Source organism: Astyanax mexicanus, chromosome 3, assembly GCF_023375975.1.
Source record: "Astyanax mexicanus isolate ESR-SI-001 chromosome 3, AstMex3_surface, whole genome shotgun sequence".
Taxonomy (NCBI): domain Eukaryota; kingdom Metazoa; phylum Chordata; class Actinopteri; order Characiformes; family Acestrorhamphidae; genus Astyanax; species Astyanax mexicanus.
In genome coordinates this window covers 2,596,111-2,611,899 of record NC_064410.1, presented here as the reverse complement: position 1 = coordinate 2,611,899, position 15,789 = coordinate 2,596,111, and the positions used below count along the sequence as shown (strand labels likewise).

General features: G+C 39.8%; 1 protein-coding gene across 1 annotated transcript; it reads left to right on the top strand.

Annotated features, from left to right (window-relative positions):
• The first annotated feature begins 4,662 nt into the window (after positions 1-4,662).
• Positions 4,663-15,789, top strand: mturn (maturin, neural progenitor differentiation regulator homolog (Xenopus)). The gene is made up of 3 exons (XM_007260685.4): positions 4,663-5,213; positions 11,745-11,867; positions 12,610-15,789. The coding sequence occupies exons 1-3, from the start codon at positions 5,043-5,045 to the stop codon at positions 12,715-12,717; spliced, it is 402 nt and encodes a 133-aa protein (XP_007260747.1). The 5' UTR covers positions 4,663-5,042; the 3' UTR covers positions 12,718-15,789.

Here is a 15,789-nt window from a genome sequence, read left to right as displayed (position 1 = left end):
CGCTGCTGCTCAACCCATTAATACATGTTTCTTCCCCTTATGGAGCCCCTAAAGTAACATTACGATAAAAAAAAAATAAAAATAAAAAAAATAATGCGTGGCCACGTCTTATTAAGGCGTGGGAATGAGATCCTAACCTAAAGTGTGGCCGCGACTTATTAGGGTGTGGGAATGAGATCCTAATGTGTGGGAGCGAAATCCTAATGTGTGGGAACAAGATAATCAAGGCATGGGAATGCGGTCCGCACTGACCATACTGGGACACTTTATCTTGTACTGCTCTAATTCCATTACCATGCTGCTTCATGTTGCTGCTACCTGTCTACTCTCCCTATGTATTTTGATTTTTGGGGGTATTTATCCTTATCTATTTTGTATATTCTATTTTTTATTGTATTCTTTTATTTTGTTATCTTATTTTATCTATATATCTATTTTAACGACAGCTCTTGGGTGTAAACTGGATTGTTCCACCTCATGTACCACATGTGATGCGAATGACAATAAAATCCCCTTGAATCCTTGAATCCTTGAGATAATTAAGGCATGGGAACGACTTATTAAGGAGTGGGAACGAGTTCACTAAATCATAGCCATTAAGTCAATAAGGACTTATTAAGGCTTGGGAATAAGAACCTAATGTATGCGAACAAGATAATTAAGGTGTGGGAACAAGATAATTAGGGCATAGGAACGAGATAATTTTATAAAGGTGTGGGAACAAGATAATAAAGCAAAGGAAGGAGATCATAAGGTGTGGCCATGACATATTAAGGCGTGGGAACGAAAAACTAATGCATGGAAATGAGATCCTAAGGCATGGGCATGAGAATAAGATCATAAAGAAGGACACGACTTATTAAAGGGTGGGAATGAGATAATGAAGTTGTGGCCAGGTAAAAAAAGTATATAATCTGAACCTTTGCAACTACACATACTGTATGTCCTAGATGGGACCTAGATTAAAATGTGAAATTAAGGTGGGTGGAATCGATGGGACCCATTTGGAAAGCTGAATTGGGTTCCAGTCACAACACAAACCCACTCAAAGCTCACGGCCAAAAAAAATAACATGTGAGTATCACATAAAAGCATCCACTGGGTTGTTTTAGGCCAAAAGATACTAAAAAACAAACATAATATAAATATAATATAAAAACATACCAACTGATACTTGATCATACTTGATTGGTAACAGGGGCGTAGCAGCAAATTCTGGGCCCTGTACACCCTCTATGTTAATGGGCCCCTATCCATGCCAGTAAACAAAGGAAAGTGAGCGAAAATAAAATCAGGATTTTCATGGGCCCCTCTCCCTTCTCGGGCCCTGGGTAGTCAGGTCCACTTTTCCCCCCACTACCACGCCCATGATTGGTAAAGGGAAGCCAGTTTACATATAATTCTCCTTTAAGCTTCATTTCATAGTATCCTTCAATATGACTGTAGGTTACTCTACCATCACTGAATAACCTACTAAATAAATCTTCTTTTACTTGAGCACACAAACAAAAAATTCACCCCCTTAAAGTAGGGTAGCACCCTAAAAGTAGGACTCGTGCTGGCTTGTTTTCTGCTAAATACAGTCCATTTATCAGAGAAATTCATCACATGCCAGCAGCATGTCCCAACTCATTGCCTAATCAGATACAGACTGGCGAGGGAAAAGATGTGAACATTTCAGTTTGTTCAACCATGGATGGACTGGGACAGCAGATCCATGTCTGTCTCTCTGGGCCCGGCTCTGTTATGTCAGCACATTGCGACAGTGTTATGGTATTTGTACTGTGCCAGTTGCTATTTAAGTTGTGTTCCAGTGGGGTCAGTGTTTACGAGCTGTGTTTGCGTAAATGAAAAAGAGGGAAACACTGGACACCCCTTAGGGGACCAAACCCAAGACTTTAGCCTGGACAGACGGTACGACTTGTTTTCACAGGAGAGGCTGTTTCTCTCAGCTGCACTAACCACTAACAAGTGCTTTGTGTGCCATTTGTATTGTGTAGAAAAGCACAGCAAAAAGGTTGAATTCCCCATAGAAACCGTGCTGCAATAGAGAGACTAAAATGAACTAAAAGGAAGGAAAAGCACTGCCAGAGAGAACAATGCCAACGTTAAGCCCTGAAGCAGGCAAATATTAAGCCCCAATTTAGGAACCAATTATATAAGCTTCCAATATACTGAAGGAAAAGGTGTATAAATGTCAAAGTAAGCCAGGAAGACTTATGTCACTATTAAAATAGAAAAAAAGTGACTACAGACACAAAATGCTTATTTATTTATACATTTTATTATGCTAATAGATTTTACTATAGTAAAGAATAGTATTGAAAATATGATAAATACTAATCATTCTTATACTATAAGTTTTTATATTGTAGTTTTAGTGTTTGTAGTGTTTAAACTGTTTAATATTGCAAAAGCAAAAGAGAACATTGTTTTAGATAGAATTAACGGTCAGAAAAGCAAAAACAAATACTTTTTTGTTTTTTTAAACATTCATTTGAATGTCGTTTTTTTATTGAAATAATATTATTATTATTGTAAATAAAACTGACCAAGACTGACAAACCTGATATTCTTTTTAAGTCATTTCCTTTTTATAATACAATATAAATTATTAACTGTTATTTGTAAAGTGTTTTATTGAAATAATGCACTAAATACTATTTTATATTATTTAACGTGACCTTCTCAGTTACAGCATGAACTGCTTATGCAACTTGTATTTAATTTTACCAGAGTAAGGTCTATGGATTCGAGTTTAATTCGAAATACCTAAACAAATTAATTAAACAGATGATATAAAAATAATTGTCGGAGGTACCTTTAAAACAGGCAGGAGAAATTGGGCTCAAATATAAAACAAGGTGATCTCCCCCTTTAAAACAAGAGCTACTGTCGCTCCCTAGTGGTGGAAGATTACGTTTACCTGCTCTGATAAATCCATAAACTGTTAGCTGAATAAGAAATAAAATCACATGATCATAAGACTACGGATCATAAGAAAATTGAAAAAAAAAAAAAAGTTTTAACCAATTTAGTAATTAACTTGAATTAAGTACTACTTTAAATGCAGAGGCAGTACGAGGGCTTACATATTGAACTCGTCCACAATCTTTTCTCACTAATTTATTTATTTCAGCATTGGCCATATTATTTGCTTCAATAATGTGCTATAAAGATACTATATTGTTATGTTTCTTAAAAAATGATTTACATTTTCATGAATAGACCTTTTTTATCACTCTCTATAGCATGACATATTTTGTTATCACCCTCTATAGCATGTCATATCAAATCAGCACGATTCCAGTGTGATCTAACTGCATAATGTTGCCCTAAGGCAACAAATATAAAACTCCTGTCTTGGGGAGTATTGAAAATAAAATAGTCAGAATAAGCTTTAAAATGTTTTAAACATACTTCTTTATATATGAAACACTAGGACAGGGGACAGGGGATAATCAAAAAAGTGCTTTTGTTGCCTGAGGGCACCACCATGCCATAGGAATAAGCATAAACATTATCATCTGCATCTCAAAGTCTTTGTTCTGCACAGTTCCATAACTGGAAAACCCATGCTATGTAGGACAGGCTGAGTGGTACTTTTACTCAAGTCTGGGCCTCTAGTTTTTACACACATCTGAGCTCTGAGCTCTACGCACCACAGCCTCTTCTATTTGCACTTTAGGCTGCAGATTGCAGTCTTCTTCCTAGTTTCTCACTTTAACAACAGCTCTCTGGGGGCTGCCATTATCTGACACAGACTGCACAGCCAGCTTTTCCACTGTTAATTGGCTGCTTGGATACAAACTAACTGCTTTCATTGTCTCGCTAGTATTCTCACATCGTCCTACTGTAATCAGCAATTTGCATAGCATTTGTAACATGTCCTCTATGTCGTACTCCAGAAACACTTACTTGCAGATAGGAGGCATGTGCTGTCATTTTCCAAGTACTGGGAGCATTATTAGTGATAGTCCTATTGAGTGGGTTGGGACAAAATTAGAAATAATGATAAAAAAATGCTCTATAAACTGCTTTTGTCCATATATACATATATATGCATCTTAAAGTCTTTGTACTGCACATTTTTTAACTGCCTCCTTCAACGTGCAATGCATAATACTCTAAGAATTATATGTATATTATATATATAGTATATACTATTATATATACTCTTATATACAATATATAAGAGTAAATGTATAAAAACTGTAAAAAGAGTAAGTTTTAAAATTTAGTACATACAATGAGTATATAAATATATATTATGTATCGTATACAGAAGAGTATTGTATACAAAATATTATAGAGAGTTTTTATATATCGGTTTATATTGTAAAATATTGATATGCTCATAGTTTTATATTTCTATGTTTTGATAAATATATATATATATATATATATATATATATATATATATATATATATATATATATATATATATATATATATATATGAGAATCATATTATTATATATTGGTTATTTATATAAACCTGTCCTACATTGCTATATGTTCCGATATATAACCGATATATACATATATACTCTTCTGTGGTGAGGCCGCGCTGCTGGAGCGCGCGCGGTGCCTTTGTGATGACGGCACCATGTTTTCGGCCCGGCGTCATCGCGAGACGCTCGCTCGCACATGCACGCGCACCACTCTGCGTGCGTCGCTGTGGCGAGAGGAGCGGAGAGCGGAGCGAGCGCGCGCGGGGCAGCGGCAGCAGCAGCAGCGGTATGCGACAGCGCTAGAGACCGGCCAGCCCTTCCTTATTCACCATGCGGAGGGAGCTGTAGTAGCGCTGCGGTCAGCCTGCGTACAGTGGCTGGGTGTGAGTGCGTGTGTGTGCAAGAGTGCGTGAGTGCGTGTGCGTGTGTTTTTCGCCGTAGAGCATCGGCAGTAGGGCGGGCACGAGGCGCTCAGGTGCTGCTGCTGCTGCTGCAGTAGTGCACGGCCGACCGAAGGGAAGGAAGAAGGGAGCGAGGACAGAGGGAGGGAGGGAGGGAGCGAGGGGAGGAAGGAAGGAAGGAAGGAAGGATGGAGTTTAAGCAGCTGGTGGACACGGCGGAGAAATGGTGCTCGGGAAACCCGTTCGACCTGATCTTCGCCGAGGAGGTGGACGAGAGGCGCCTGGACTTCTACGCCGAGCCCGGGATCTCATTCTACGTGCTGTGCCCGGACGGCATGACAGGAGGTAGCGACAATTTTGTAAGTACGCTGACGGGAATGGCGGGATGGAGGGAGGGATGGAGGTGTGTGTGTTTATAAGCGTGTGTGTGTGTGTTTGTAAGTGTGTTTGTGTGTTTGTAAGTAAATGTGTGTGAGAGAGCATCCCCTGAGGGTGGCTTATTCCCAGCTGGCACACATTTATTATTTTTTATTATTTATTTCTATTTTTTTTTTTGCAGGGCTTGATCTATCACAAGCCCTTCTAGCCATTGTGCCAAGACTAGTGCACTTAATAGGCAGCACGCAGCCATTCGAGATCGAGCCCGCGTGCATCTATCTGTATGTGTGTATGCGTGTGTATTCCAGGCTGCGGGCGCGTTCCATTCCCCAACCACGTTCCTCGGTCCCTCCGCTGCTGGCGGGCCCAATAAGGAGTCGAGGCAAAGCGATGACGTAACGGTGCTGGGTGCCTGCAGTCTGCATTCTTCAGCGTCTCAGAAAGAGGCTGAGGTGTGATGCAGTGTTGCTGCTGTGTGCTGTCCAAAAGTATGCAGACACCTGATCACCTATGATCACATGTGATCACCTACTGCCATCCCGTGCACTATAAGACTCTCTTATGTTTTTGCAAAGACTGCAGAATGAATCTATTTTTGCACGGTCAGTGCTTCTGCAATGCTGCAACTTGATTCATTTTCACATTATTTGATTATTATATGCACCTGGTGTAATTGTGCACAAAACTGTTGTAAAGATGCTGCAGAATGTGACTCCAACCCTGGATTAATAAACGAGGACGGCTTCTTCCTGTTTGCCGCTGGATAGGCCTGCCACAATAATTACATTATCAAGTTAATGTACAATACGTTGTCGCTGTCCAATGAAAAAAACATGTATCTCTAAAACAAACAGCAACATTATAGGAGAGCAATAACCCCCTGCTTAACTTTCAATGGAAATCAATGTAATGTAAAAAAGCTTATTTCAGGTCATTTCGGAGCATTGCGCTTGGTCTATTCATCAGTAATTTTGACACAGTGCAAGGCACAGTTTGTGGGTTCAAAATATGTAGTAAACTAAAAATCAACAATCAGAAAGAGAAGTACTTGTTTTTCATTGGACAGCAGTGATAGAGACATTACCTCAATACAATTTCTGACTTCAATATTGCCCATTGGGTTTACTTAGAGAGAACAGCCCATTAGTTTTTGTTTAATTCCAGTTCAATGTCTAAATATTCTTAAAAAATGTAAAAAGATATGGCTCCTTAAAAAAAGTAATGAGTAAATTAATTATTATACTGTAATTGTATAAGGATATATAATATATACAGCAGTACTACCTGTAAAATGTGTTGGACCTTCATACAGTGCTTTTTGGACTTTTACAGTTGGGGCTCTTTATAGTATCTTTTGAAATGAGCTGGTACTTTTTGGAACGGTGCACCATACAGTAACCAAAGTACCTTTTGGAATAAGTTGGCACTCTGTACAGTACCTACAGTACCTTTTGGAATGAGTTGGCACTTTTTTACAGTAGCTACAGTACCTTTTTGAAATGAATTGGCACTTTTTACAGTACCTACAGTACCTTTTTGAAATGAGTTGGCACTTTTTTACAGTACCTACAGTACCTTTTAGAAGGAGTTAAGGCTCTGTATAATATCTTTTGAAATGAGCTGGAATAATTTAAGTACCTTTTTGAATGAGTTGACACTCCTTACAGTACCTACAGTGCCTTTTGGAATGAGTTGGCACTCTTTACAGTACCCACAGTGCCTTTTGGAATAAGATGGCACTCTGAACAGTACCTACTGTACCTTTTGGAATATGTTGGCACTCCTTACCGTACATACAGTATCTTTCGGAGTGAATTGGCACTCTTTACAGTGCCTAAAGTACCTTTTGGAATGAGTTGGGGCTCTGTACCGTGCAGTATCTCATATTACCTGAATTGACCAATTAGAAGAGGTTTGTAGACACTTTTGCTAATATAGTTTACACTGTATTCTGAGAGGTACTCTATTACGGCAGCACATTATAATAGGTCAGAGGGGTAGGGAGGGAAACGGCTTGGTTTTCAGACTGGTTGGCGCGGCCGCAGGACCACAGCGTATTGTGAGGGGAGAAGGGCTGAAAGCCTGCACAGTTCAGTGGCTGTGCTCCCTCTCGGGCAGCGTCGTGGTGTAATGAATAGTTGATTATGACAGGGAGGTGTCCCAGTGCAGACTTGCACTGTCCTCTTTGTGATGTAACCTCAACGTGGGACCTGCTGTGGGTATCAGGTGTTGGCTGCCACATAAGCGCCTGGTGTAGGAACTCGTGGGTTTATTTTTTCTTCATATGCTCTTTTTAGCTTGTTTCTAAATGTTGTGCTAGATTTTACCTGTGAAAAATGTTAGTGAGTTAGTGCTTCCCAGGTTCTTGTTCGTTCTCTTTCTTTTTCTCACGGTTTCTCTTTTTTTTTTACCCTATTTTTTGTCTGTATCTCACCCATGTGCGCATCAACTCGTTGGCCTTACATACACATACCAAAAACATCCCACACCCAACCTAGATTGTGCTGCTGCTCGGGAGTCCCAAGGGCAGAGATCAGTGCTCAGAAATAACCCCCCCCCCTCCCCCCATCTGCAGAATCTAGGAAGACAGGACTCCAATTTCTAAACCTGATCAATGCCCAGATCAGCAGGAGGCTGAGAGTCAGAAAGTGGCTGAGAGACTCCAAAACCAAAAACTAGAAGTTTGAGTCCCATTGGGCCCTGGAGTACTCACAGCAATTGTGTCTGGTTAAGTAATGGTTAACCTGTGGGTACACAACACAGTAGGGGTGGGAATCACAGGGCATTCCACAATACAATATTATCATGATACATTGTGATGATGAAATATCCTTTTTTATCTTTTTTATACATGTGAAGTCAGACTCCATCTCTTTTTGAACTGCTGCTGATGCAGCATTGAAGAGTAGCATCACAGCGCTAACGCTTAGAGGAAAGCGCAGCGACTCGGTTCTGATACATCAGCTCACAGACGCAGCCTTGTGCTAATCAACATCACCTTAGGAGTGATCAGGGGAAAGAGCGCCATCTACTGTACTCACCCATAGAGAGCAAGGCCAACTGTGCTCTCTCAGGGCTCCGGCTGCTGATGGCAAGCTGCATGACTGGGATTCGAACCAGCGATCTCCCGATCACTAAGTACCCCCATATTCACAGGACAGTTTGAAGCCACGTTCCTAGATGTTCTACGTTTACACAATTGTGCTCTCTCTCGGGACCCTGGCAGCTGATGGCAAGCTGCATGACCGGGATTCGAACCAGCAATCTCCCAATCACAGTGGCAGCCCCGTAGTTGGCTGGATCACTCAGAGCCGCGTTAACCGGTTATCCAAATATTTTTTAACTGTGGGGGTTCTGTAAAAAATGGGCGTGCATCAAGGAATTCTTTTACTACTTTTTACTACTGTTATTAGTTATTTAATTTATTACCCAATTCTACAGTGTGAAGCCTTCGAGGTTCACTATAAAGGGTTCTGATATTGCCTTCTAGTGCTACATTGCCACTGGGAAATATGCCTGGCTACAACTCAGTGAGTCACGCCTGGTCTTATGATTTGAGGAAGGAAATCGTAAATATCCAGTAGTAATGACCTTGCCTCTTACTGTAATAGTGGAAAGATCAATTTCGTTGTGGTCCATGAATTAAGAATGCCACCCCAAGGTTTTTGGCCAATGCCGGAGACGGTGTGCAACCTTAAGGGTGTGTTTAAAGAGCAAAATCAGTGAAATTACGGATTTTATTTTGCAGAAACCCAGTGTGGTAACTGGTGGTGTGTTTTTAGATAGTGTATTACTTTAGCCTTGGGTTTAATTCATGTATCAGGATGATTTTGTTTAGTTAGACTTTTGCTAGAGAAGCTTTTTGGCATCATGTTCTCCTCCACCAGTCTTACACACTGCTTTTGGATAACTTTATGTAAGTACATTTATTTGGGGAAAATAAATGTCAGCTTGTGTTGGTATGGAGAAAAAAAATAACCAAAAATGTAAAATTTAGGCCCTTTTTAATAATGAGGAACTGCTGAAGCTTCAGCACTGCAGCAGGCATCCTCAGTTGCCTTTATATAACTGTGCAGTGACTGATGTGTGGATGCTGGCAGGCTGGACGCTGTGCGCACAATCAAATTAGAGCCAATGCTGATACATCAAACCAGAGGCTGTAAACAGAAATATTTGTGAGCTGTACCAGGAAGGAGATGGCAGGGAGGCTCACTCCAGGCCCAAAGCCCATTCTTTCGCCTTATTCAGCACTCTGGTCCTTTCTCTAGCGAGACCTTCGGGAGTCACTATGTGCTTTTCTACAGAAACTAGCAGAGATGTGATAGCCTGGCTGCCGGAGACTTTTGGCTGTAAACTATAATGTCATTAAGTTTGATCATTAAAATTAAAGAAGTAGTTCAGCGAACAATAGAAGCTACAGGATTTTACTCCTGACCCCAGATATAGTCATAGTCTAGCCAGACATGTTTAAAATACTAGAAAACCAGACTTAGAATAGAATTTGAAGTGTTTTTAAGCACCACACTTAAGTATTCTTCCTTTTTTGTACTTAAATATTGTTTAAATAGTTTATTATATAATGTAGGAGTGAAGTACTGAGAGTAAATGTACAGTACTGTGTATGAGTACAGTACAGTACAGTACAGTATTAGTGTAGTTATTACGAAAAGCAGTATAAAGTTAGCAGTGCTAAATGCAGAACGGGAGCAGCAAGATCGTCTTATAAAATCAGGTTGATCTCTTGATTCACTCAATAATTAGCAGCACATAAACAATATATCAGAGTAAAATGAATAAACTCATAATCCAAAATATATAGTGATCCAGTAGATACAGATACAGTATTTCAGTGCTTAAGTACATGACGCTGCTTACAGCACTACCAGGAAGCTCATCACCTGAATATTAAACACACCTGTTTCAACCCTATATATACACACACCTGCATTTCACTCACTCCTGGCTTTTCTGAGTATTCTGTCATGGCTGGACAGAACTCAGACACACGCAGATGCAAAAAGTAAAAGTACTTTACACTTTTGCCACCTACTGTATTTAATAAACATACTAAACCAACCTAAACATACCAAATAAAATAAACAGTAGTCCAAGGGACAAAGGGTACAAAAACAAGTACAGAACAAGAGAGCTAACACAGACAAGTAAAATTCGGGTGTATATAAAAGAGTTGAAACAGGTGTGTTCAATATTCAGGTGATGAGCTTGCTGGTAGTGCTGTGTGCAGTGTCTTGTGATCACGTATGGGAGTGATGTAATTGAGTAGTGCAGGCTGGAGAGACAGGAGAACTTTTGTCAGCAGGTGTGACAGGCATCCTACACATGTATAAAACATCAATGAAGCATCATTAAAATAATATGTAACTGTAAATTTGGACAAATATGTACACAACCATACCTGCCTCCTGTGGATTAGCCTATTAGATGAAGGAGAGATTTATTAACTTATGTAAACCCACCATAGTTAAGAACTAAGAGCTGCATGTGACTAATCACAGCTTGATCACATGAATAAAAGTGTGTGAAGAAAAAAAAAATCCCTAGGCCAGAAATCAATGGATGTTATCTGAGCCTGATAAAAACAGGACAAAATAATCCTGTTTATATAAGAGCTTTCTGAAGCATTTAGCTGCGGTGAGGAGCTGCACCACTAGAGGGAGGCTCACTCGAGGCCTAAAGCTTATTCTCTTGCCTTATTCAGCACTGTTCAGGCCTGTTTAACTGTTCAATTTGAAAACGCAAGCAATTTTAATGACCTGCAATTACAGCTATGATTAATTAAATTAAATTATAGAATTTATATATGTTTACTTAATCCACAATATTATTTGACCAATGATGCTTTATCCATATCCATACAGTCATGAAAAACCTGAAAAAGTCATGAAACTTGAAAATAGCAATTTCCAGGCCTGGATAAGTTTTTGAAAAATTTAAATATCCAGAAGGTTTTGGAAAAGTCATGGAAATTTGGTCTATAAATCTTTGTGATTCAGTTTATTGATGGAGAAAATCTGCTTTGAGCTACAAATACATCAGCTCAGAGTTAATTCAGTAATTTAGCCCCATACACAGTGGAGCTCTCAGGATCTGATTTTATTATTAAAGCTTGTGTGTCAACTTTTTTATCAGATTAATGTTAGGCCTATAAGACTATAATCTATATACTATAAAAACTAGACTATAAGACTATAATCAATTTTAATTATAGCTTTAGTTGATTTTTGATTTTATTGTCCATGTCTGCACTGATGTTTTAAAATCATATGGTCATGAAAATTTGCCTTAAAGGCGTGGAAAAGTCATGAAAAAAATCATTAAACTTAAAAAAAAAAAAAAGTTTTAAGCACATCTATATATATTTAGCACATAAATAGACCAATTCATTACTAATTACTAATATATTGTGATTTCAACTGTGATAAAAGCCTAAATGTAAAAAAATAAAATAAATCGTAAATGTGATTGGCTGTGCTTCTTGTGTGTTTTTTCAGCATGTGTGGAGTGAGAGCGAGGATTGCCTGCCCTTCCTGCAGCTGGCCCAGGACTACATCTCCTCCTGTGGAAACAAGACCCTGCTGGAAGTCCTTGACAAAGTGTTCAGATCCTTCAGACCTGTGAGTTCTCTTCACTTCAGGCACATACATGCAGGCACTTACACAATATGGGGGCCGTGTCATGGGTTGGTCTGAATATAGGTTTGTGGTATGTTTGTGGTACACTGTACATGTTAAAAATGAATTAAGGAAGATTTTATATATAAAAATACACCTAAATATATTTAGCCAAAGAGCTTAATGTGTGTGGTGTGATGCCTGAAAAAGGGAAAAAGCTGCACAGCTGCACCAAGAGATGCGTGGGTAGGAGAGAGAAGCATGTAGCGCTAATGCGTAAAAGCAAAAAGGCTTCAAATTTAGATTTGACCATTCACATTCATGTCACGTGTTCGTGTCTCGGATACGTATCCGATTTAGGACCACATATGAAAGTGATTTGAAAAAAACTGATTTGGCCCGTTCACACAGCCATAAAAAAATCAGATCTGAGCCACATTGAGCAAAAAATCAGATTTGAGTCACTTCAGTCTGGTAATGTGAACGTAGCTTGAACGTTGCTGATGTACATGATGTACATCATGATGCACAATGCTAATTGGCCACTATACGCTTTTATTCGTTTTCAATTGTTAGCAACATTAGCCTTGTTGGTCCAGTGCAAAAATAATATGAACAAATATTTAAGTACATATGAGATGAAGTATAGATTAGATCTTCACCTCAACGATCCCTTTAACACAACTTTACATTAACTTCTTTTCTGCTGCTTTATGAAATCAATATGATATTGTGTCTTTTCCAGCTTCTGGGTCTTCCGGACATCGACGACGACACATATGAGCAGTACCACGCAGACGTGGAGGAGGAAGCAGAGACGGACCACCAGCAGATGGGTGTTAGCCAGCAATAATGCCCAGGCAGGCAGCTCGGCTGTGGGCCCGCGATAACGCCCGGTGTTGGGGGGTCGTTGTTTAATGGGCCAGAGATTCTCTTTCCTCTGTTTCTTCTTCCCTCCCTTTTTTCTTATTCCTCCATGCCATGTTCACTACTCTACTCTTTTATGAAACTATTTTATGAAACACTATATCCTTCTCTCTCTTGTTCTCTCTCTCTCTCTATCTTTCTCTCTTTTTCTCTCTCTTTCTCTCGCCCTCACACACCTTCACACAAAAGCAGGAGCCTGCTAAACTGCACCATTATGCCCTTTAATATATAGATGGCTATGTTTTCCACTTTTTACGTTTTTCTGCCTTGTTTTAAACAGCAAGGCATTTAATCCATATTATTGCATTATTATGCACACTTATATTACGCTTTCCACTCAAGCCCTTTTAAATATCAGAACATGGAAACTATTCTTTCATTATTTTAAGTTACGTTCCCCTCATTTTTTTATTTTTGTTTTACGTATGGCTATTATAGCCCGTGAGACATTTCTGCTGTTCATCTTAGATGGTAAAGGCTCATTAACATGGATTGCTTTGAATTGAGGCTCTTATCATAACAACCGATTGATATTGATGAATAGATATTGTCGTATTGAATGTATGGGCTTATGTATGAAAGTCCTGATGGATTGCTCGTAACTAGGTGTAATGTCTGAGACCAGTCAGTTGCAGTTGCGGTGGTTTCAAAGGTCAGAACCGTGGACCTGGTGTGAATGGGAAAAGTTGATGCTAGAGATCTTAGTCTTAGTCTTAGCCTGAGACACTCAACACACAATGCACCCACAGCAGAGACGATGGTGTGATTGGATTTTGGATAGAAGTGGATAGAAGTGCTTGCTGTAATTGTGGTTCCTCCTCTTTTCACTAGCCTTTAACTGTATTGAAATTTACAGAGGTGCCAGTTTATTAGGTCCTATGGTTGTTGGTCCCAGTGTATTAGTGGTTCATGGATGGAGTTGAGGGGAGTCAATGAACTGTATAACACCAAATGGGTGACCAACACTGCTCCTGTAGAGCTACCATCCTTTAGGTTCTACCTCCATCCCAAATCTAACACACCCGATTCAACTGATCCAGCTCTTTTGGAGGCAGTGATTACACGGATCAGGTGGGATTGATTGGTGGCTGGAGCTTACATCCTCTGGAGAATAGCCCAGATTGTCCAGGAGCTAGGTTGGTGAAGTGTTGGGCGGTCAGGGCACAGTGAGGGTTAAGGTAAAAGCTTATGCTTGCTCAACCTGAGTATTAAATCCACCACAGTCATTAAAAAAGCTGGTGTTCTAAATGTTAAGCCTCCATTGTCCCAAAGATCATATGATGGGGAACCCAGATTTCAATTTGAAACATCTTGGAGCGTTTCTGCCAACGTTTCTCCCTCTGTTTGGTTTGGTTTCACACAGGCACAAACCTAAACGCACTAGAATGCTCACTCACAATAAACCACGTGAGCACATTGTCTGAAAGTAAATATAATGAGAAGATTCTGTGTTCCAGTGTGTATATCTGTGCGAGGTGAAGCTGCTTTAACACAGCACGCTGAAAAAAAAAAACTTTTAAACTTTTAAAGTGTTTTCAATGGGACGTGTAGCTCAGATGTGAGCAGTGAACGCTGCACATACCGTGCTCTTAGTGTGTAAACAGCATGGAGCAGCAGCAGAGACAGTGTTTTTTGTTCATAGCTGTGGTAATTATCATTATCTAATAGCTAATATATCAGATTGAACTGCATCTTATCAGCAGAGTAGCTCAAATATAGAAGGAATATATTTGATAACTTGGTCGGATCGAGACTGGACCTTGATTTTTTACCACAAGTGGACCGTTCATGAGTTTGTTTGGAACCAGACCGAGACCCCCTCCATTAGCTTCACTGATCTCAGAATCCACTTTAACCAGAACTAATTGTGCTGGTGTGAAGACACTCTTAATCTGCATTGTTATTAGGATTGTTAGAAATGTAAAGGATTGTGATCCAGAGCTAAAACAGTACTAAGACATTTTTAAAAGAACCATTTAAAATAAAGATCGGTGCACCTAATAAACTGGCAACTTGGTCTCTGCATTACATAAAGTTTTTGACATTTGCCCTGGTTTCTATAGCAGCTTCTCTTCCATTCTTTTCCATGCTGCTCTGCTCATCACGTGTTAGCCAGGGGATATGCTTGAACGTGTACTCTATGAATGGCACTTGTTTCTTTTCCTCAGCTGGTTCCTCAGTGCATGCAGTACAATAAGCATGCTTAAGTAGTCCAGAACCCTCCAGTGATCCAGCGAAGCTGTATTTTGCAAAGTTAAGGGGGTTCTGTATGGGGACAATTTCCTCTCCTTATCCTACAGCAAATGAGAACAGAGCTGACTGAGGAGAATCTGATCCTAGACCAGTTAGCACTTCATGATGTCAGGCTCCGAGCCTGGTCTGACTCGGCACTTGCAAAGGCCTGTATTTTTGGTGTGAAGAAGGTGAGCGAGGATTGGTCCGGTACGTCCCGTTCTGTTGGTGGACACCTTGCTTACACTGCGCTTGCTGCAGGAACGGAAGTTGACAGGATTCTGCTGACCTCATATGTTCAGTGCCCGCCTAATGCTGCCCCTACTACCACCACACACACACACATATATACACACACACACACACATATATACACACACACAAATACACTCTCACTGCTTCCATATCGTCTTCCTCCCTAAGCTAAGTGTGCTGCCAGCATAGAGATAAATTGGTCCACATGTACTGAAGTCTGTCGTGAGGTTAGTCAGAGCTGCTGTTCTATATTCATATTTATTTGATTGTCCAGCTTTAGAATTTGTTCTGGATTGCTGTAAGCTTTATGCATTGATTTTTTTTCCCCCCGTTTGATTTCAACACCTCCTTTTATTACGTCACTTTTAAATGAGTTGTGGTTTTGCCTAAAGATGTAAGATTTTATAGTTTGGAACTATTGTTTCCCTCATGCTTTGTTACGCGTTTTGTTTTTGTCCTCTGGTTTGTGTAAAAGTCCTAAATTAAATTAAACCATGTGGAGGTGATGATC